Source organism: Podarcis vaucheri (genome assembly GCF_965113315.1).
Source record: "Podarcis vaucheri genome assembly, chromosome: 15".
NCBI classification, from domain to species: Eukaryota; Metazoa; Chordata; class Lepidosauria; order Squamata; family Lacertidae; genus Podarcis; species Podarcis vaucheri.
In genome coordinates this window covers 6,508,554-6,530,959 of record NC_138753.1, presented here as the reverse complement: position 1 = coordinate 6,530,959, position 22,406 = coordinate 6,508,554, and the positions used below count along the sequence as shown (strand labels likewise).

Below are 22,406 nucleotides of genomic sequence, written 5' to 3'. Positions count from 1 at the left end.
ATGGTAACTTAAATTGACAGAATATGTGCGGCTTGCAATTTTTACAAATTAGAATAAGAGGACAAGAAGAAGATTGGAAAATGTGGATAATGGCTCTCGTGAGAGTGTGGAAGAACATATCATAACCAGGCCATTGGCCCATCTAGTCCAGTGAGTGGTGGCATAACACAAAATGGCTGCCATGAGGCGTGGCAGGACTCAAAATGGCTGCTGCATCTTAAAGAGCAGGAAAGGAGGGAGGACCACAAAATGGTGTAAACAGCCCAAATTAATGAGGAAAAGGCACTTACTTCAGTCACTGCTCCCTCACAGAGAGCAGCTCTTTCTCCCCTCTCCTCTGTTCAGAAATGTATTAAGGAGGCATGTTCAAGGCAGAGAAGGCCAAGCTGGTATAAGCATGAATGGAGCAGGAAGAGCAAACAGTCTCTTATGCTATGATGGGTCTCAAGGGGATATTTACTGAGGCAAATTTACTGGCAGGCACCCTGGCACACACTCTCAGGGGCACCTGTATGAATCCCAGCAGGAAACCTTTTTTTTTATAAGCTAATACTACAGCGCAGTATACTGGGACGCGGGTGGCGCTGTGGGTTAAACCACAGAGCCTAGGACTTGCCGATCAGAAGGTCGGTGGTTTGAATCCCCGCCACGGGGTGAGCTCCCATTGCTCGGTCCGTGCTCCTGCCAACCTAGCAGTTCGAAAGCACGTCAAAGTGCAAGTAGATAAATAAGTACCGCTCCGGCGGGAAGGTAAACGGCTTTTCCGTGCACTGCTCTAGTTTGCCAGAAGCGGCTTAGTCATGCTGGCCACATAACCCGGAAGCTGTACGCCGGCTCCCTCGGCCAATAAAGCGAGATGAGCGCCGCAACCCCAGAGTCGGTCACGACTGGACCTAATGGTCAGGGGTCCCTTTACCTTTACCTTACAGCGCAAAAATTGAATTCAGCGTTGTAAAGGAACGAACAAGTGATAGATTTCCCTAAGTACAAAAAAAGTTGCACAGTACCGACACTAGCCTTCTTTTTTGCGTTCATTATGTGTGTGGCATAACGGAAGTTGCGACTGGGTTTTCCAAGCCTAGATTGGAAGTTGTGCTTTTTTTAATAATAATGTTTTATTGATTTTAACATATAAATTATAGTACATACCATGAAACTTCATCACTTATACAATCTTTTTTGGACTTCCCTCAGCAACTCTGATGACCCACCGTTTTAACCACTTCTTATGCATTTCTTAAATTCATATTGCCTTTAATTATCTTAATTATCCACCCTCCCCCTTGTCCATTTTTGCAATAGTTCCAATGATTCTCCTCACAAAACTTCTTGCAAACCTACAAACATAGTTTGATCATGACAAATACTTTTCAAATAATCTGTAAATTTACTCCAGTCTTCTGTGAATCTCTGGTCCCGCCGATTTCGAATCTTTCCTGTTAGTTTGTCAGATTGGAAGTTGTGCTTATGCAGGAATTGACCAGGGGGCTGAGAGATGTGAGGAACCCCTTAATTCTCCTCACAAAATAATACGGTCCTCAGAGTGTTTTAGCCGTCAATCCCTCTTCCCAGGGAACTCTGGGAACTGGAGCAGTGTGAGGGGCACCCCTAAGAAACTACATTTCCCAATCTGTAAATTTATTTCTATTCCACTTTTCCTCCACGGATGTTCAAGGTAGTGTACATGGGATAATCTCCTCCCCTATTTCATCTTCGAAGCTCAGGCTTAGAGGTCGTGTCTTGTCCCAAGATCGCCCAGCGAACCTTATGACTTGGGTGGAGATTTGAACACAGATCTCCCAGGTCCTAGTTCCAACACTCAGTATTAGTCTGAGAGGTCATTTCCAAGAGGATTTCACAAAGATCAAAGTCCTTAAGAATTTCTACCTAATATTCATACATCTGCATTATAAATCCATTGTTTATGGGCAGCACAGAGAGAAAGCAGAGAAAGATTCTTGTCCAGTAGCTTTATCCATCACCATAAAAATAATCATGGCATAATTATCTATGACTGGGAAAAGAGGAAGTCACAAAGAATCTGCAATTAATGTAGGCAGGACAGCAATGCAATCCTGTGCAAAATTACTTGGAAATCAGCTCCACTGTGTTGAAAGGGGCTTGATCCCAGGTAAGCATAGAGTTGCAGCCCAAATTACCCATTACCGTACATGCTAATGTAAGAAAATCCTGGTGGCTATTTGGAGAGTGACTAATCTGTAGCAGAGAAACACCCACCCTCTACATTTCAGAGTTTTCTATTCTTCAGTTCTTCACACTTATACAGATCAGTTTGCAAATATTACTTTTAAAACTCCTGATAAAAATTCACCAGCGTTTTAACTCTGGATTTCTCCTAATGCAACACATTTTTGCATTCAGTTTTGCCAACACACCCTTTTTCAAAGCAAATGTCCTGATATAATGCATATTGGTATATTTTCACTATTTTTATGCACACCTTACCGTAGCTAGCCTATAAATTCTTGCACATTGGAATTGCATTGTGAAAGCTTAAGGGAAAATTTCAAAGGATGACCGTTTCAGTTCGTGGATTGGTTTGGAAAACTTAGAATCATAGAATCATAGAGTTGGAAGAGACCACAAGGGCCATCGAGTCCAACCCCCTGCCAAGCAGGAAACACCATCAGAGCACTCCTGACATATGGATGTCAAGCCTCTGCTTAAAGACCTCCAAAGTAGGAGACTTCACCACACTCCTTGGCAGCAAATTCCACTGTCGAACAGCTCTTACTGTCAGGAAGTTCTTCCTAATGTTTAGGTGGAATCTTCTTTCTTGTAGTTTGGATCCATTGCTCCGTGTCCGCTTCTCTGGAGCAGCAGAAAAACAACCTTTCTCCCTCCTCTATGTGACATCCTTTTATATATTTGAACATGGCTATCATATCACCCCTTAACCTCCTCTTCTCCAGGCTAAACATGCCCAGCTCCCTCAGCCGTTCCTCATAAGGCATCGTTTCCGGGCCTTTGATCATTTTGGTTGCCCTCCTCTGGACACGTTCCAGTTTGTCAGTGTCCTTCTTGAACTGTGGTGCCCAGAACTGGACACAGTACTCCAGGTGAGGTCTGACCAGAGCAGAATACAGTGGCACTATTACTTCCCTAGATCTAGATGCTATACTCCTATTGATGCAGCCCAGAATTGCATTGGCTTTTTTAGCTGCCGCGTCACACTGTTGGCTCATGCCAAGTTTGTGGTCAACCAAGACTCCTAGATCCTTTTCACATGTACTGCTCTCAAGCCAGGTGTCACCCAACTTGTATTTGTGCCTCTCATTTTTTTTGCCCAAGTGCAATACTTTACATTTCTCCCTGTTAAAATTCATCTTGTTTATTTTTGCCCAGTTCTCTAATCTGTCAAGGTCGTTTTGAAGTGTGATCCTGTCCTCTGGGGTGTTAGCCACCCCTCCCAGTTTGGTGTCATCTGCAAATTTGATCAGGATGCCCTTAAGTCCATCATCCAAGTCGTTGATAAAGATGTTGAATAAGACCGGGCCCAAGACAGAACCCTGTGGCACCCCACTAGTCACTCTTCTCCAGGATGAAGAGGAACCATTGATGAGCACCCTTTGGGTTCGGTCAGTCAGCCAGTTACAAATCCACTGAGTGGTAGCATAGTCAAGACCGCATTTTACCAGCTTCTTTACAAGAATATCATGGGGCACCTTGTCAAATGCCTTGCTGCAATCAAGGTAGGCTACATCCACCGCGTTCCCTTCATCTACCAGGCTTGTAATTCTGTCAAAAAACGAGATCAGGTTAGTCTGACATGACTTATTTTTCAGAAATCCATGCTTGAAGCTTGTAAGTTCTCCTTGAAATGCCAACAGAATCAAATTTGTCTCCCATCCGTGTGTATCTAATTTTCTTCATGTGGTCAATTTGCAAAGAGCAGCAGGAACCTTGGGAGAACTTCAGAAGCAGATGCTGCCACCAGCTGGTCTTGATGTTGGTTACATCACCACCCTTTGCAAAGAACTTGGTGGCGAAATATTATTCTGACAAACCTCAACCTATTCCCCCCTTCCTACAGAATAGTTACCACTTAGCAGAAAAGGTGGTTTCAGCAGATTTAACTTTTGTGTTCTGTGTTGCAAGGAAGCCCATGGACAACTGCAGATGATCCTGCTGCTTCATGGGTGGAGGAAACCGCCCTGTAACAAGTCAATTAGCCAAACTTATCATGCTATTGCCGAACCTGCCTGGCAGAGTGATGGAGGTTTTTCCTGCCATTTGCTACCAAATCTTTTTTTAACTGGCAATACCAGGGATGGAGCATGGGACCTCCTGTACCACAAAGGGACTATTTGGTTTGCAAGGTAGGTTCATCCATTTTTAGGCACTTTATGTAATAATTATATACTATGTCCCTAACCTTATTTTGCAGCTAAAACAGGCACTGCCCATATGGCAAATTCATGCTTTCACCACACGGAAAGGAGCGACATCTTTTTGATGGTCAAATTCCACCCAAATGTATATTTATTTAAATATGGATGGGGAGCATAAAACGGATCATAAGCCAACTCACTCATTTTTTATTAGAAATTTCTAGAAAAGGGAAAGGAAAAGAGGAGGCAGATTGCATCCACAGTATTTAATTTGTTTGAATAATATAGTTACAGATAAACAAGTTCACTCCATATACAGTTACTTGGACTTTTTTTTATACAGTTCATATTCCAATACATTAATACTTTTTTATTATTTACACAGTACTTATGTACATGGTCTTTCTAAATTCAGTGCATTGTCAATAAGTTTTTATACAATAATTTACAAAGTGAATGTGGTTAAGAGTTAACTTAATAAATTTCCCTGTTAAATTTAGGAATTAATTTAATTTTTGTTTCTCCTTAAAAATAATAATTAAGAATCGATGTAACAAAGCATGGCAGATTTTTAAAATGGCATTAGTAGATCGTTTCAGTGACAAGAGAAGTTCTGAAAGGAAAGTTAATCTGAAGACGAGTTCGGAGGAGTTTGTAAAAGGAAAAACAGATCGGGGTGTCTCAAAATAGTCTTGAATCCAGAAACTCCGCCGGTTTGGAAGGCTTGGTTTTCTCCAAACTCACTGCCCTGCGGAAAATAAATTTAGGAGCAATACCCTGTGAACATTACCAGCAGGGGCAGCACCTACCCAAGCCATCTTGAAGTGTTATTACCGGGTGCTCAATAATCGCCCCACCCCACCTTTGGCAAAGCTTAAACCTAATTGTTAGAAATTACTGGACTGAGGAATCGTGTCCTTCAAAAAGATCAAGGCCTGAACAAGGGCCAAATTTAGCTTCTAAAGAAATGGACTTTCCAAAGAGTCAAGTCAGATACTCGCCCACTGCCAGAGCTCCTAAGGTGGAGGATGTCCCTGATCCTATATGGAGGTTGTAGCCATGAGTCATGGATTCACGCTGTCTCCCCTGATCCTGATTCGCAGAGGTATCAAGGCATCCCACAAACATGTCAGTGTGTAGGACAGGCCCCTATGTGAAATGTCAGTGCCACCACATGACTTGACATGGGATATTGACATGGGGTGGGGAACCTATGGCCCATCCAGGTGTTTCCGGACCCCGACCCTCATCAGCTAGCATGGCCAATGTTTGGGGCTGATACGGAGCCGAGGGCCACAGGTTCCCTACTCCTGGTCTAAAGATTTCAGACTGTCTCAGAACATTCCCCAGCAAGTGCATGCAGGGATGCATCTAACAACCCCACACTGAATTTGTCGGAAAGTTGCACGGGCTCAAGAAAAGCAACTTAAAAAAAAAAAAGGTTGTAAGCCCTGAAAGCTCAATCAAAGAGGTGACAGGGAAGCAAAAGCTGTGCCTTGAGAGTGATTAAGCTAAATGATTCTGTTTCATGGTAGGAGTGGCAGGTAGAAAAGCATATTGCAAATAAATAATGCGACTTTTGGCCAAGTTCCCACTGAATTGTGCCTAGGCTGCTCAGATGACTGAATATAACTCGATGGAAAAATAAAATTAAAAAATCCTCTACTTAGAAACCTAGCTTTTCAGGGACAAGTGTGTTTGTTTAGCTTACTCCCTGACCTGCAACCAAGTGCGTTTGTTTTGTCCACAGGAGCCATTCAGTCATCAGAGATTCTGAAATTTGAAGTGGTACAGGCCAAACACAAGTTCAGCAGTTCAGCAAAAGCTAGGCTTTTTGTTGTTGTTCCAGTTTATAAATTAAACCCTGACACTGCCTGCTTATTCTGACAAATTAAGGAGTTATAACCCTGTTTAAACTCACGAGTTATCTTATTCAACAATGTCCTTTAGAGGGGTGCTTTGGAAGAGCAAGAGAATTCAGATGAAGATAATGGCAGAGTCACTTGGGCTCCCAGACTAGGGGACCAATTACTAAAGTTCTTACTTCTGAGCTAGTGGATTTTCGAAGAAGTCTGTTGGGCCCAAGTCTGCAGGGATTCAAGCACCTTTCTTCACAGATATTTCTGGACGAAAAGGCGTTCTGATGCAAATCTCTTTTTTTGCAACTCTTCCTACAAATGAACTCCATTGGTGGGGCAACAGACTTGGCTTTCAAAAGTTGTAAATCAATGCCAACCTTATTACAGGAAGAAATGGGGCACTATTTTTCTTTCCAGGTCATGGGATGCAGCAGGGAAGCATGCCTAGGTTTGCTTGCAGACTGGATAAACTTCAATGTTAAAACCGTAATAGCTACCCAAGCAGGATTTCTTGCTCTTTAAGCAAAAGAGGTGCCCTCATCCTTCACTCCAAAAACACTTGGCAGTAATAAAATTAACTTATGTCTGAGTTTTAATTATCCTTTCCTTTCATTTAAAGTGCAATTTAATTAAAAACACAACACACACACAACTATTTCACACTGCTCACAAACTTGAATCTGGGGGGCAATTTTCTAGGGTCTATAGGCCAGAGCAGAAGAAATGCCTGTGAACTCTTACCCATGGTGAAGAGGTCAGAAGACGGGGGCAGAGCAACCTGTCATTCCCCTCTCCACTCACCCCTTGCCCAACATAAATTCCACAAGCACATGGGTAAACATTGCAGCGTTCCCATCTCAACCAAGATTTAGAGATTTGTTAGTTTAGCACCCCACGTTCCCCTCCTGGAATCTCAACCATAGTTACTAGTTTACTAGTGTTATGTCTGCACCAGGCCTGAGATCTTAGGAGCAAACTTCTGTGTGACGTAGATTCTAAGATGGGGCACTAGTGGGCCCATATGCATGTTCAAACTTTCACATAAGGCAGGAGGGCAGCTCACACACTGATGCCAGGAAAAGCTAAGGGCCTCCTGCCTTCAGATTGGGGATGAATGCCAAATAATCCCCCTGTTCTCTCCCCACTTTTTCATGAGTAGGATGGCATGATATCAGCCACAAAATCACAGAGGGGACAGGAGAAATTCCCCTCCAAGCCATTCTGAAAGCACACGGCTCATCCAAGAGGGTGGAAATGACATAGCCAAAAGCCAAGAAACAAACCAAACTGAGACCAGTGGGGTTAAGAACGGAAAAGGCAGGAAATTCCCTAAGCCATGATGTTTGCTCCTCTGTGCAGGTCGCCTATCCTGGGCTTTCCTTATCTTGCCACTAAAAAAAATGGAATAAAACTTCAGAAAAAGGAGGTAGCAAATTCATGTTGTCTACAGACAACACTACAAGTTCAATCGTCTTAAATCTGAAGAGCATTCAAAAAGGTTGGTTTTCTTCTTCTTTCTATGGGTAATTTGTTTTTGTTTTAAAAATGGGGGGAGGGAAGCAAACACCTTTCTATTACTCTGGGCCAGCTTTTATTTGGGCTACTTACAACTTAAGCTTTCTTGGTCCTAGTTTGCTTACATCAAACCAGTTTAAAAGCCAAAGGTAAAAAAAAGGAAATCCAACCAATGGGTGCTATTCCCCCCCCTCTCCCCGCCCAATGTGTATGGAGAGATCTGAACAAAAACACAAAAAACCCGAAGCTATCTCAACCTGTGAGCTGCTATGTAATTAGGGGTTCTTTCTTTCTCTTTTCTTCTAGTTGTGCTTTCAGATCATGAGAGGAAAATAAAAAAATAAAAACTACGTTTAGCTCTTCTGCTCTGCTAAAAACCACTTTTTTTTTCTTTTTTTGCCAAACGGGAGGCGACTTTCAAGGGCGCTCCCTCGCAGCGGTCCGCGGCACCTCCCCTGGCTTGCGCTCACTGCAGCACGCAGTACTTCTTGTAGTCGGACTCAAAGTCTTCGTCCATGCTGCTCGTGTCTGCCATGTTCTTGCCGTCTATCTTTGGCAGAAATTGTGCATAGTCCACTCCTTGCTGCTCGTAGAAAAGGATGTAGGCGGAGTCCGTGTCGATTTCGTCAGGATGCAATTCCTGGAAGAGGAAGAGGAGGAGGGGATGCTCATTTTGTTCCAACAAAGAACCCCGTTGTTGTTTTTTTAAAGTGCTCTTCTAAAAATTAAGCTGGGCACACCACAAGTTTGGAAACTGCAGAATCTCAACCATCCCTGCCCCTGGGGCTAGTGTCATGGACTGGCTGGATGCCAAGGAGAGAACCCCCAGGGGAAGACTGCTCAGAGCCAGGGGATTGGTGGTGGGACGACGATGAGTGGTCAGAGGGAGGACAGTGAAGAGGTCTTTTTATGTTGTGAACCACCCTATGATCTACAGGTCTAGTGTGGTATACAAATTTAGTAAGAATCAGGGTTTAGTGAGCAGGAAGAAGCTGTGGCAGAGGACAGTCCAGAATCAGAAGGCTGGAGAGGAGGGGGGCCAAGAGGCAGAGTGGGGTCGGGCTGCTGAAGAAGCCAGGGAGTCTCCCCCTCCTGCTGCACTTGCTCCCCTTGAAGAAGTATGAAGAGGGCATAGCAAAGAGAGACAAGACGAAGAAGCCTCAGGTTGCTGAGGAAAGACCCAGAGGAGGAGTCTTAGAGAGCAGCAGGAAGGCAGGGACCTTCAGTCCTCACAACTACCTCATTGTGGAAATACCTACTGGGAAGAGTTGCTTTGACCACTAGGCTTGCACTGTTTAAGTTTCTTTGAATAAAGAGTTAACATCTCTGACACCAGGTGTTTTATTTATCTGAATCATCCGAACTACAGGAAAATGAGCTCCCTCCACATCCAGTCACATGTGGGTCAGAGCAGCCGCCTCTTATGCCTGGCCATCATCCACGACTGCCCTCACATTCTCTCTTAAGGAAGGCAAAGAAGATTACCTTACAGCTGCTGTCATTGTAACAGTACCACTTGCTGTTGGGGTTTTTGGCGTAAGTGACGTAATGACCTCCTCCCATAATTCCTGAATGGCACTGGAAGGGGAGGAAAAAGCAGTTTTGTATTGCTGGCCCAATCAACAAGGTTGTAGCAGTAGTCAGTGTTGTTCTATATTTATTTACACACACACCCCTTTGCCCCTGACAGGTTACCCCAATGCTGGTGGTCCTCCATATGTTGTGGGACACCCAACTCCCATCAGCCCCAGCCAGCATGGCCAATGGTCAGGGACAGTCAGAGCTGAAGTCCAGCAACAACTGAAAGGCGCCAGGTTCCCCAACTCTGGCACAGAAAATAAGTGTTCCTCAACTTCCATTAGCTCACGCCATCTGATGAATTTTGCATCATTTCATAAAGGCTCTGAGGATACAAGCTGCTAAATTGTACCTTGTTGATTCTATGCCCGCCAAGAGTCCTGCAGCACCCACATTCTACTTGACGTGCTGAAGAGAGACCTCAAAATCCCACCCCAAGCCAAGCCAAATCCTACAAGTGGTGTGAATTTTGGCAAATGAAGCACATTCAGCACCAATTTTTTATTCCTGCCACCCGCCTCATGGCGATGCCTTTCTGTCGCCTTCATCCCAGCCCTTTCCTTACCCACCTCTGCCTTTTGGGCACCCTGCACAATGGCGGACTTGCCTTCTGCCCTTCTACAAAACCCAAGCTTTTAAGAAACCAGTGCAGTCTCCCACCCAAGAGTGAGCAACCTACCGAAATTGCATATAGGCTGTAGATGGGGTTAACACAGATCTCTCCTCTTTGGTCAACCACCATCTCCTCCTCCCCGTTGATGCTGCCGTTGCTGTGGGAGTTTTGCTTGCACAGGTATCCATTGGCTAAAGTCACCTCGCTGCTGTCCTGAGCGGCAAAGAGCTCGCCCTGGCTACCCCCCAAAGCATGCCCTCGGCTGAAGGCGTCTCCTTGGTCGGGGGTGACCTTAGGGTCCGGGTCTGTACCGTTCTCTCGGGTCATGTCCAAGTTCTCTTTGCTGCTGGAGAGTTTGTTTTTACACAGCTGGGGGAGCCGGAGCCGCCCCTTGCTTCTTCCCAAAGTCCTGGGGCTACCAGTTGGACTAACGTTTTTGCTCGACGGACAGCCAGTTGCACACTTCCGCCCGGAAGATGGAGACGCTAGAAGAAGTGAATGAGCAAGTGTGCGAGTGAGAGAAAGGGAGAGGGTGGCAAAAAGCTGAACAGACAAGACTAAATTGCCCACGTTTAATCCCCAAACAAAGCAGTGCAGTATATCTGAAGGAGCGTCTCCGCCCACATCGTTCTGCCCAGACACTGAGGTCCAGTGCCGAGGGCCTTCTGGCGGTTCCCTCACTGTGAGAAGCCAAGTTACAGGGAAGCAGAGGGCCTTCTCGGTAGTGGCACCCGCCCTGTGGAACGCCCTCCCACCAGATGTCAAAGAGAAAAACAATTACCAGACTTTTAGAAGACATCTGAAGGCAGCCCTGTTTAGGGAAGCTTTTAATGTTTGATGCATTGCTGTATTTTAATATTTTGTTGGAAGCTGCCCAGATGGGCGGGGTATAAATAATAAATTGTTGTTGTTGTTGTTTGTTGTTATTAAAATTTGCTATTAACAACTTTTACATCAGTGGGTTAGGTAAAGCAGCCGGCTGCATCACACAGAGACTTCTAGGTCTTAACCTGCAAAGTTCATTAGCTCTAGCAACAGGGGTTTGCTCACCACTGTGTCTTGGTCTAGTAGCGATTATCAACCTGCTAGGTATTTAGCAACATTACATACTCCTAGATCCAGGAAAGTATTTTCAATGATTAACTTCACCATTTATGGAAGGCCCATTTGCCAGACTATTTGAGAATTTGTTCCTGCAAAAGCAGCTCCGTCAAAATGTGAGCCCATGTACCTCTACACCATGTATGTGTCCCAGAGGCCCAAACCAGTGACTCATGCAGAGACACAGGCTGCAGCCTCTTCTAAGGGCAAGCAATTCTGCAGCATATGTCTACTTCAGGAGTGATGGAAATGACCTAATTTCACTCAGTACAGAGATGCGGCAAGATTATCTGCTCCCACCAAAGGCAGATTGGATTGGCAAGCCCAGTGCAGTGACTCATGCAGGAAAATAACAGCCAATTCTGAGGGCAGGTAATTTTGTGGGGTCCTGAAGTAGTCAAACACAGTGGCATGTGGAGATGGAGCCGAATCACCTGCCCCCAGCAGAGGCTGGTTGGACACATCTATGGCAGTATTAACCAGTCCTTCATTTTACTTCATCCAGCCCAATGCAGAGATCCCTCCTCTCTCCTACCTTTGATATTATTTAAGACGCCAGAAGTGTTGAGGGAAGAGGGGCTCCTGGTTAGCACATCGCCCTCCCCGGCCACTGGGACGCTCTGCACCTCCATCCTCAGACACTCGTCTTGCGGAATCTGGGTCTCAGAGGGATCGTCAACCTGGGGAGTCAGCGGCTTCTGCAGCCAGCAACTTGGATCTCTTGGCACCAGGAAGGCACTCGGGTTGAAGCTCTCTCGGGGAAACTTGACGATCTTTTGGGATTTTATCCAGCGGCCATTGACAAACTGGAAACGCTTCAAGTGGATTATCTAGAACAAGAGATGTGGGAGGCAGGATCAGGTCAACGCTTCAACTATTAGCATGTCTTGTTTTGTTTTTAGTTTGCAGGCCTCACGGCAGGCCTTCTTGCCGCTCTCTTAACATGAGTCAATTGGTTTCATTAGAGCCGGCAAGGCAGAAGACAGGAAGACCTACAGCATGTGGGGCCAGAGCCAATGGCAGGCAAAGCCAATTAGCTCTAGTCTTGCCCCCATTCTCCTCCATGCCAAGTTCTACAAGGACAACATGGGACTGAGGAGGAGGAAACTGACAGGCAGGGCCTCCATCGCCAGAAGGGATGTGAGTAAGAAGGCGGGGAAGTGCAGGCTGGCTGAGGGCAGAATGAGGTTGGTGGGACGCTGCCCCATTTGTGCTAATGAACCAGCCTTCAGTGTCAGCTCTGGGAGGCAGTAATCATCCAGAAGTAGGAACTAAACACTACATAAAATAAAGATGGAACTCAAGTGTCCTGACCCACGAGAAGGCAGCTTCATAGGGTCAATTAAAAACAAAGAACTGTAAGAAGCTGTGTACAGCCTGGCTGTAAAAATGGAATGGAAAAGGAGAGCCTTGAATCATACCAGGATAGGGGGAAGCCTCCACAGGTCCAGCTTCTTGGTGGCCAAGCAGTGTGTTTTGCACTTGGAACAGTAGTACATCTCATCTTCGCCTAGTTCCTCCTCGCTGGTGAAGGCCCGGAGACAACTGTCCAGGTTGATTGGCTCAGCCTGAGCGCGCCGGCTTTGCTCCACACTCCTGTGCTCCTCGGCCATCTGAATGGGGGGAAAGGCAAACACTTGAGGAACTCTGATGGCTTGCTCCTACTTAAAAACATGCCATCTCCTCTAACCCTGCTAGAAAAATCCAACCTGTGTTGTTAATAAAGATAGTGCAACTCGTACAGCACGTTGGCAACAAATATTCACACAGTTGTTCAAAAATAATTTTACACCATTTATCAAATATGTGAGAAAGAGACAATTACTTACAAAGTGCCATGAAAACTTACAAACTGCTTAAAATAACGTGAACTTGCAATATCAGATTTTATTATGTTTTTACAAATTCTTGACTTAGTTTTTCGTTTTTTCTTGTTTTTTAAATAAGTTCAAGAAGTTTCAGGAAAAGGGCAAGTTCAGCGTTGTTCCCGGTAGATGTGAGGTGCTGATGAAGTCATCTCCTCTGACCCTAGATTAGATTCCTTGTCTCCTTCCAGAGAAAGATCTCTTAACAATGTACACCGCTTTGCTTCACAGCCTGAATTAGCCTTTTTAAAATTAATAATAATAATAATAATAAGATGGAGTGAGTTTTGTGGAAGGAGAACCTCATGACACAGAAGCACCACCTTCATTTTCGGAAGGAGAACCTATAGACGGGGACAGTAGCTCAGTGGCAAAGTGAATGCATGGCTTGCAGGAGGTACCAGGTTCAATGCCCAGCATCTCTAGGCAGGGCAGTGAAATCCTGTCATTAATCCTGGGGAGCTGCTGCCAGTCAGTGTAGACAATACCAAAATACTTGGATTAATGGTCTGGCCCAGTACAGAGCAGCTTCCCAAGCAGTAACACACTTTCTTTGGGGAGGGGTGAAGTGCACTGTAGGCAGAAGTGCTACCAAGTGAATTTTATCAATTCTTAGCTTTAAAGATCGTTTGATTTTAATGTTTTTCTGTTCCCCACTTTGGGACCTCTGGGTGAAGGCTGGTTCATAAATGTCAGAAATAAAATGAAATAAAACTCCTTGACCACATGCCATTTCAGACTGCAGGTGAAGCAATGCTCCTTTCATATTGGAAGAACAAGGGGTCCCTAACCACAGAAACACAGGTGTCAGGGTGAAGGACATTTGACTCACTTCCCCCAGTCTTAATTTTCTAAGCATGGGGAGTTATGGTTTCCCCTAGAATGGAAAAAAACAAACCACATGTTCAATCTGGTGAATCCCCACTGCTAACTGAAGCGATACCAACTAGAACAGTTTTGATAATCTGATCAACTTGTTTCTGTAGACTGGTGGCTCCCAAGACCCACTAGCCTAAGGATATCCAAGCGAATTCAGTGTGACCATGGAGATTTGAACCCGAGTCAAGCCCTGTCTGCCGAAGTGCCCTGGCCCTTGGGCCATGCAGACTCCAATTTGCTGCTCTCTCCTTTCCGTTTTCAGTCTGCTGCGATTCTGAGCCCCAAGTTATTCAGCCATCCCTCCACCCACTCCAGAAATCTCTGAGCAAGCAGTGAGACGAAAGAACCTTCAGAAGCAATTTCAGGCCATTGCAGATGCAGAAGCGGTGGCCTCATGCAACGTGACAGCCACTAAAGCCTTTTGGCTAATTTAAAAATAAAAATAATAAAAAATCCCAGACAATGAGAGTGGCTCCCGGCCAAGGAGGCTGCAGAAGCTCCATGTTGTCAGACAAATGCAAAAGCAGGAGCACCAAACTGATCTAATAAAACAGACACTGCTGTAAGAGAATCTCTGGAGGAAGCTGCCTTGTGCGAAGACCACTGGCCCCACTAGCTCAATATTGCCAGTACTGACTGGCAGCAGTTCTCCAGTGTTTCTGATGGGGGTCTCTCCCAGACCTACCTGGAGATGGTAGGGACTGAGCCTGCCTGCACATTATGTGGTCCACCACTGAGCCACAGCCCTGCCAAACCAGTCAAGACTTCACAAAGCACTCATAAGGAACTTGTGGCCTTTCAGCTGCTGCTGGACCACAGCTCCCATCATGCCTGATCACTGGCTATGCTGGCTGGGGGTGATGGGAGATGGAGTCCAGGTTCCCCAGCCCTGTTATAGAGGACCCATGTCAGCAGGGCCCGGAGAAGTTTTGTACTTGTGTGGCCTATTTCAATCCAGCATGGGAAACTCTCTGATGCCGCCACTGAGTTCCACCATGACAAAGGACGCAGACTCGGTGGTAGAGCATCTGCTCTGCATACAGAAGGCCCCTGGTTCAACCCTTGGCATCTCAAGGCAGGGTTGGGAAAAGGAGCTTGTATGGAAACCTGGAGAGCCACTGCAGACAATGCTGACCTCGGTGGACCAATAGTCTGGCTCGGTGTAAGGCAGCTTCCTGCGTTCACATGCTTTGAAATATATTGTAGCACCCATAAGGGCTAGGAACTTGGTTTTCACGTGAAAAGAAAATCTGGAGCCGATGCCAATTGGTGACTGCAGATGTGAGAAAGGCATTGCCTGCTATACAGTACAAGTTTTACAGGCTGAAGGTCCCAGGTCCAATCTTTGGCACCTCCAGGTTGAGGAAAGAGCCCTGCCTGGGACACTGGAGAGTTGCTGCCAGCCAGTGTTGGCAATACTGGAGTTAGGTGGATCAGTGGTCTGATTTGGTGCAAGGCAGTTTCCTACGTTTCTAAGGAAAGTAGGAATATCCAAGTAATGCATCTTAAACTGAATTTCCTCCCACCCTTGTGGTTTGTTTTTAATGCATGGAATTTTAAGTAGGATTTTTTCCCTTTTATTGTGTTTATGTGTTTCAGTGCTTTCATTATCATTTATTGCTGCTTCAGTTTTTGAAAGTTGTTTTCATTTATTTCTTGTACTGCATAACTTATTTAATGTGTAATCATGCCACTGCTTTTTACAGATGCAATTGCTTTATTGTATTGTGAAATGGCTTTGAGATGCTTCGTAGGAAGATGAATAACAGCAACAGCAATGCTAGTGCTCACTGGGGGAAAATAACCTCATTTTTGATGCTGTTAGCTATCCTGGTGGGGATTTGGAATGTGGGGTATGCAACCCAAAAAGAAAAACTCACCAAAAGAACAACAGCACACAAAGACACAAGCAAAGAGTCACACAGCAAAACGAGCAAATGGGTGTACAAAGACACCACACATCTGGGCACTAAACCAGCTAGAAGGATCAGATACTAGAACTCTGCTACCTGACCACCGAGATGACCTTAGAGGATGATCTAAGCATCTGAGCAGGTTGGTATGGGGAAGGAAGCACTAAATACACAATTCCGTGGGCTAGAGCAGAGCAGCATTTCCACTTTCAGCAGCAAAAACATCCAGAACTCACTTGTTTATTTAAAAAGACAGCCACATGCATTGGCAGAAAGAACACATATACATATATCTGCTTAGGGTTATTTTGCAATTATAGATATATATTTACCCGTTCCTGTGACGTCTGGTAGCGGAGATGAAGTGCCGTGGGATCCCAGTCAACGGCGATGTTGGCATTCCCCATGTGAGCTCTCTCTTCAGTGCAGTCGATTTTACAGCCATGGCAAAACCTAGATGGGGGGTGGGGAAGAAGGAGGAGGCAGTGAGCAGAGAAGAGGGGGTGGGAAACTCTCCCTAAAGCTGACAAGGGCTGAAAATGCAAAAGATAGGCAGTTAATCTGGACAGGACAGGTGTGGGCTGATTTAGGTTAAGATCCATCAGTGGCAGAGCCTCCTGTCTGGCATGGAAAAAGTCCCTGGTTCAGTCCCTGGCATCTCCAAGCAGGGGAGGGAGAAACCCTTATCTGAAACTCTGGAAAGCCATTTCCAATGTAAATTCTGAGCTACATGAACCTACAGTTCTGGTTCTGTATAAGGCAGCTTTCTAAGCTCCTACAGTGGTACCTCAGGTTAAGTACTTAATTTGTTCCAGAGGTCTGTTCTTAGCCTGAAACTGTTCTTAACCTGAAGCACCACCAGCTAATGGGGCCTCCTGCTGCCGCCGCACCGCCGGAGCCCGATTTCTGTTCTCATCCTGAAGCAAAGTTCTTAACCTGAGGTACTATTTCTGGGTTAGCGGAGTCTGTAACCTGAAGCATATGTAACCTGATGTACCACTGTAAATCAAACATCATGAGGACTAGAATCTTACTTTAGGCTCAGTGTCAGATCGTGTGCTCTGATTGCATAAAGTCCCATGTTCAAGTTCTGGCATCTCCAGGCAGGCCTGAAGCCCTGGAAAGCTGTCACCAGAGCAGACAATACCGAGCTAGATGGAGCAGTGATCTGACTTTCCAAATTCCTAATCCAGCACAATGCAAACAGATTTGGGACATGGTGTAAACACAGCAGTTCAGTACACAGGTATTGTGAAGGTGATTAACATGCCCAAGTTGGTCTTCACAGATCTGCCCGTTTTTAGAGATACAAGGGGCCACCCTAACAAAGGCGGTAAAGGGAAGGCAGAGTGTGAGGCTGACGGAGGGGAGGGGCTCTCCCTTCAGCCAAAGAACGACAGATTTCTAATTGGACCTGATGAAGCACCCCCTTTTTTTTACTTGCCAAGTGGCCACCCTATGCTTACCTGTACCAGGGGCACCAAGCACACGAATTGCCGTCCTTCTGGACCACTCGTAGGGTGAAAGGGTATTGGTATCCCATGCTGTCATCACTTTAAATAAATAAATGAACACACAAACATGATTATTTGTTACATGCAAAAGGGTTTTTTATGATAGTCTTTCCCTAGATTTATCTTCTAAGCCTGTCATACCCCCCAGATATTTTGGGCACCAGCTCCTGCCAGCAGGGTCAATGGTCGAGGGTAATGAGAGGTATAGTCTGAAACACTGGAGGGTACCAGGTTAGATTCTAAGCCACTCCAATGCCAAAGTATTTGAAGATGAAATACTGTCTCTTCCCCCACCTCCTGCATTTTTTCCTTCTCAACCATCCTGAGGTGGATTGGGCTAAAGTGTGTGACTGGTCCAAAGTAAGTTACTGAGCTACCAGACTGAGGTTGTGCCAAGTACCTGAGGTTGTCATTTGTCCCAAAATAAGGCAAAACCTTCACAACTAATTCATTTTAATAATCTTTCCCCCAGCAAGTTTGGGAGGAGGATTTAATGGCATTCCTTATGAAAATTACATCTGCTTATGTGATAGAGAGTTAGGAACCAGTAGAAGTGCTACTCCTGTGTAATATTTCTAGAAATAAAAGAACCAGACTGGTCTACCCATTCCTTGTGCTCCCTTCCCGGCACAGTCTTCAGAGTTTTAAGGTCTTCCTGGCTAACAGATGATACACAATCTCACAGAATTGAAACAGTTGCAAAGTTTGCATTTCCAAGCTACAAAGACTCTTAAGCAATTTTTCACAGAATTGTTAAGGGGCACTCATTTCAATTTGATCTTAATAGTGTTCGATATTTTTAAGAAGGAAAAATATACAGTTGGCAGGCTCCCTGATATTTTTCAGCTTTCTTTGACATCTGGAACCTGAAGGCCTGTGGACTTTATTAATATACTTGAACTGAGCAAGGATTTGGGTCTGGGTTTTCCCAGTCCAAGACCCAATGTCTCACTGCACCAAAGACTGGCTTGCTGGCTTAAGACGTCAAGAGCCCCGCAGAGACATTTGGGTGGCTAGATCACCCCCTCCTCCTTTGAGACATCCTGGCATTTAACTCACCAGTCCTGTGCGTGGTTACTGGCTTCTTGGGGAGGGAGGGGACTTGCCAGCCGGGACACCTGGATCCAGACCGCATCATACAAGTCTTTCTTCCGCGTATGAACGGTGCACGGAACTATCAGTGGCATTCCAAAGAGGCTCGGCCGGTTCTTCTGAGATGAAAGGAAGTACTTGTCCATCCTCATCTGCATTGATCATTAAAAGGGTTTTTAAAAAGAAGAAGAAAAAGATTCATTTTAATAATACGATATGATTTTTTTACTTTTCAGAAGGGCCACTATCATAGAAGGGAACTACTGTATTTTTCCATGTATAGCATGCCCCCATGTTTTTTGGGGGGAAATTGTTCAAAACTGTCGAGCTTTTTTTTTTTTGCACAGAGTTGTTGAGCTTTTGGGAGGAGGGGTCTACGCTGCCAATCGTCTGCACGCTCGCCGCCAAAACCCCACCATCACACTCAACGGCAACCAAAGCCGAATGCACGCACAACAAAATGACTTTTCCCCCCTAAATGAGCTTGCCACACTAGCCAGGAGGGAACTTGTGTGTGGAAGGATCATGAGCTCAGTTCATTTCAGGTACTGAAAGCAAATTCCAGATCAGAATGTGCTCAGAGACACTGTGGTTCTTTAATTCTAATTGTATGTCTGTTGCGCCTGGCTCTGGTTTGTAGAGAGCTTGGGATTCTAATAAAAAGCCAGGTAGATACAACAGACCCTAATTGTATTCCTTTTGTGGCTGGATCTGAGAGGTGGGATCTTGGGAGTTGTAGTAGATCTGACAAGCTTGCCCACCCCTGGTCTACACCACTGGGTCACAGTTCTCTAAGGTTTCAGACAAGTCTTTTCCAGCCCTCCTTTGGAGTTCCCAGGGATTGAATCTGTGACCTTCTGCAGACATCTACCATATTGGAAAACGGCAGATGCATGAACACCAGTTAAGCGTCTTAGCCGCATTCATTCCCCACTAACCATTTTCCTGTGGACAGCAATGATGTAGCCTATGAAGGGGCTGTCGGAGGGAGAGGTCACATGGCCGTTCACCATCCCATTGGAGAAGCCGTTTTCCATCCTGCATGGCACCACTGTGTTTGGCATCCCATTCGGGATCAGGGTTGGCCGGGGAAGATCGCCATTCATCAGCACGTTGATCATCCCGTTGGCTGACGGCACACTGCAGAACTCTGAACCCAAGGGCAAAGGTGTTGGTTACGGGTTTCCACTGACTGCAACTATACTTATAAAATCCATGCAGGGACATTTTACCTGTTTGCACAGGGCTTGGAGTAGCTGACGTGGGGGATCCAGGGATTGGTACCTCGAATGCACACAGAGATGCGCTTGCCGAGAGACGGACTTTTTGGTTGTCTTGAGGAAAGTTCTTTCGAAAGCAAGAGAAAGAGACAGAGAGAGAGGGAGAGAGAGAACCCCAATGAGGATAATAAAAAACCCACACGTTTAATGGGATTGCTTAACCATAATTATTCTGTTTTTTAAACAAAGTTTGCTGCTGGTCTTAATGTCCTGTAAATCTCTTAGAAGCCAACTGGGCATTAAATGGCATATAAATTAAATAATGGGTTGTGGTCAGTGCTCATTCTACTCAAGCAGACCTATTGGAAATAATGGACATCACTAGCTTGGGTCCATTCATTTCAATAGGTCTATGAGTAAAACTTAGTTGGATACAAAGATGGGGAACTTGTGAAGTGTAACTCCTATCATCTCTGTGTTCTCTGGGGCTGGTGGGAGTTGGAGTCTGGCATAATCTATGATTGGAGTGGAGGGTGCAGGCGGAAATAATCCCTGGTTTAAGAAAGATCGAGTCACTGTTCTTAGGCTGGTTTCATCTTGTGTGGGGAGGGGAATTAAAAAGTGCATTTTTTAAAGCCCCGAGCAGCAAAAGCATCCTGACCTTTATGTTGGAGCTGTGCACTTCCGCAAGGAGGATCTGCTCCGGCTTCATGGCACAAAGTTCGCTGAGATGCTTTTTCAGGCCAGTGTATTTCTCGTCCATGTTCAGCCTCAGTCCGTATCGAATGGGAGTTGTCCCATCTAGCTTAGTTACTGAGAGAGCAAAATAAAAAAGGGGGGTGAGTGGGAGAAAGAAAGAAAGGCAACAGGTTTGAAAAAATCCAGTTTAACCAGCTGTTTAACTGGCTGTTCAGTTTTTTAAAAAAGTGCCATTTCTGCTAGAGAACCAGGTAAGTGCTCCTTGATTATTAGACTGCAACTTTTGACTAATATCCAAGGTTGGGCATACTCAGTGCATCAGCTGCACACTGATTCTTGGGTATCCTGAGAAACCCAGATTTCATCCAGGGCGGTGGTGGAGGCACCAAAAAGCCTTCTAACTTATGTAACCTTGTAGAAAGCATTAAAGATCCACAGAGAAGCAGAATTTTTAAAGATCTGTCCTCCCAACCCACTCAAGGTCAGCTTCTCCAGCTGCTTGAAGTTTGCTCTGTTGACCTCGGTTCCCTGTGCATGTTCAAGGAATGAAAGTCACCGAGAAGAATACCTGGAAGGGTTCCTTTCTAAGACTCTATAGGGAGAGTTCTGTATGATTCAAAGTAGACCAGAGTATCTAACAGATCATATTTTTCTTCTTTTTCTAAAACAGTACTGCACATTTCCTTTTTCGGATACTCAAACCATTAAAAACAAAAATCCAACCTGTACAAATTCGTTAGTTTCTGTTAGCCAGTTTCAAAGTCCCAGGATGACAATACAAGCAACACTACATGTATCTATAAACACACATATTGCCTGATTAAAGTGATAAAATCATGTAACTCAGGCTGTAATCCTATACTCATGTATGTGGAAGAAAGCTGCATTTAACTTAATTGAGTATACATGTGAAGGACAGCATTGTCAGGCTTGCAAAGATTGATTAACATATGAATAATCTGTTTTCTTTACGTTTAACCTGTGATTCATTCCACAGCCTTTGGCAGTCCCCATCCCTTTTGAGTTTTAGGAATACTCTTTCTCTTCCCCCACCCCCAATATATGTGTTTTATATAAACTCAAGTATTAAACATTTACATTGTAGTTTTCTGCTAGAAATATCAAAATGTAGGAAAATTGGGATTTGGACTGGGAAGATGCCCATTTTAATTTTCAAAGGAACTTTAACACAACATTGAAGGTAGAGTGAACTTAATGGTGACTACTTCCGAGCGCATAGGTTCAAGTACTAAAACTCTTGGGCTTGGATTCTAAATTAGCTGCACTTAAGTCCAACTGATTTCAGTAGGGAGCAAGCCATGGCTATCTTTCTCCAGTTGATTTCCAAAGAAGACAATCAAAATTGTCTTAGTCTGGATCCAGCCCAAAAAGGGATCTTTTTTTCAACCAGCCATTGCAGTGATGATATCTGGGGTCCCAAGCAGTATAGAACTTAGTACAAGAGAACCAGCAACTTGCAGCCAGTGCAATTCTTTCCGCAGCGGTGGAACATGGTATTGAGAATCGGTCCCAATGAGCAGTCAGACCACTGCATTTTAGGTTGTAAGTCCCCCTGGGGCTCATACCTGCCCATAAAGCACAGTGTACATAAAATCTTCACCCACCTATGATTTCAACATGCATGTAGCTGTCCATCGGGAGGGGCAAAGATAAAAAATTGAAAGGGTCAAAGCGGACGCTGATGTGCCCACAGGTCTTGCACTTCACTTGGGACCTCAGCTGCCCATGGAACAAGTCCACCACTATTGAGCGGTTCCTCCTCAGGTGGTTCTCCCAGGCCTGAAACAAAAGGGGAAATTAAAACCTGTGCAGAGAAGTCGGTAGAACAAGGAGATATATGCCCAATACTTTCACAGCGGTGTGGGAACCTGAGGGCATCCAGTGAGGGGTGGACTCCAACTTCGATTGTCCCCAACCTGTGGCCAATGCTGGCTGGAGCCAATGGACACTGGAGGGCACTGGGCTGCCCATCGCTGCTCTTGGTGCAAATACGACACGAGGGAGATTTTGGTGCTCCCAGGTTTGCTATAACATGCCCGCCTAGCTGTGAGGCAGTCCTCACACTGGTGTCAGCCTCTCGGTGGGGTGTATCACTCCAGTCTGCAGGTACAGGTGCATGGAAGGAACGCTGCTTGGGTCAATAAATGAACAAATCCTTGCACACAGAAATCTAGATGTGTGTGAG

The 22,406-nt window shown here is 45.2% G+C and overlaps 1 protein-coding gene and 1 long non-coding RNA gene across 6 annotated transcripts in view; one reads left to right on the top strand and one right to left on the bottom strand.

Annotated features, from left to right (window-relative positions):
• The first annotated feature begins 191 nt into the window (after positions 1–191).
• Positions 192–5,033, top strand: LOC309519735. Its single transcript, XR_014213992.1, has 2 exons — positions 192–252; positions 4,120–5,033. It is a non-coding gene; the product is annotated as an uncharacterized lncRNA (long non-coding RNA).
• The window catches only part of USP32 (ubiquitin specific peptidase 32), a 121,329-nt gene continuing 103,526 nt past the window's right edge, over positions 4,604–22,406 (bottom strand). For all 5 annotated transcript variants that reach the window (XM_082200779.1, XM_082200782.1, XM_082200780.1 and 2 more), the window contains exons 23-34: positions 21,826–22,000; positions 20,163–20,314; positions 19,514–19,628; positions 19,220–19,431; positions 18,249–18,433; positions 17,142–17,228; positions 16,008–16,128; positions 12,440–12,631; positions 11,554–11,848; positions 9,984–10,402; positions 9,212–9,304; positions 4,604–8,366 (exon numbers count right to left, since the gene is read on the bottom strand). In XM_082200779.1, the coding sequence (XP_082056905.1) occupies positions 8,193–8,366; positions 9,212–9,304; positions 9,984–10,402; positions 11,554–11,848; positions 12,440–12,631; positions 16,008–16,128; positions 17,142–17,228; positions 18,249–18,433; positions 19,220–19,431; positions 19,514–19,628; positions 20,163–20,314; positions 21,826–22,000 (2,220 nt within the window). In that variant the 3' untranslated portion in view covers positions 4,604–8,192. The remainder of the gene's footprint in view (positions 8,367–9,211; positions 9,305–9,983; positions 10,403–11,553; positions 11,849–12,439; positions 12,632–16,007; positions 16,129–17,141; positions 17,229–18,248; positions 18,434–19,219; positions 19,432–19,513; positions 19,629–20,162; positions 20,315–21,825; positions 22,001–22,406) is intronic.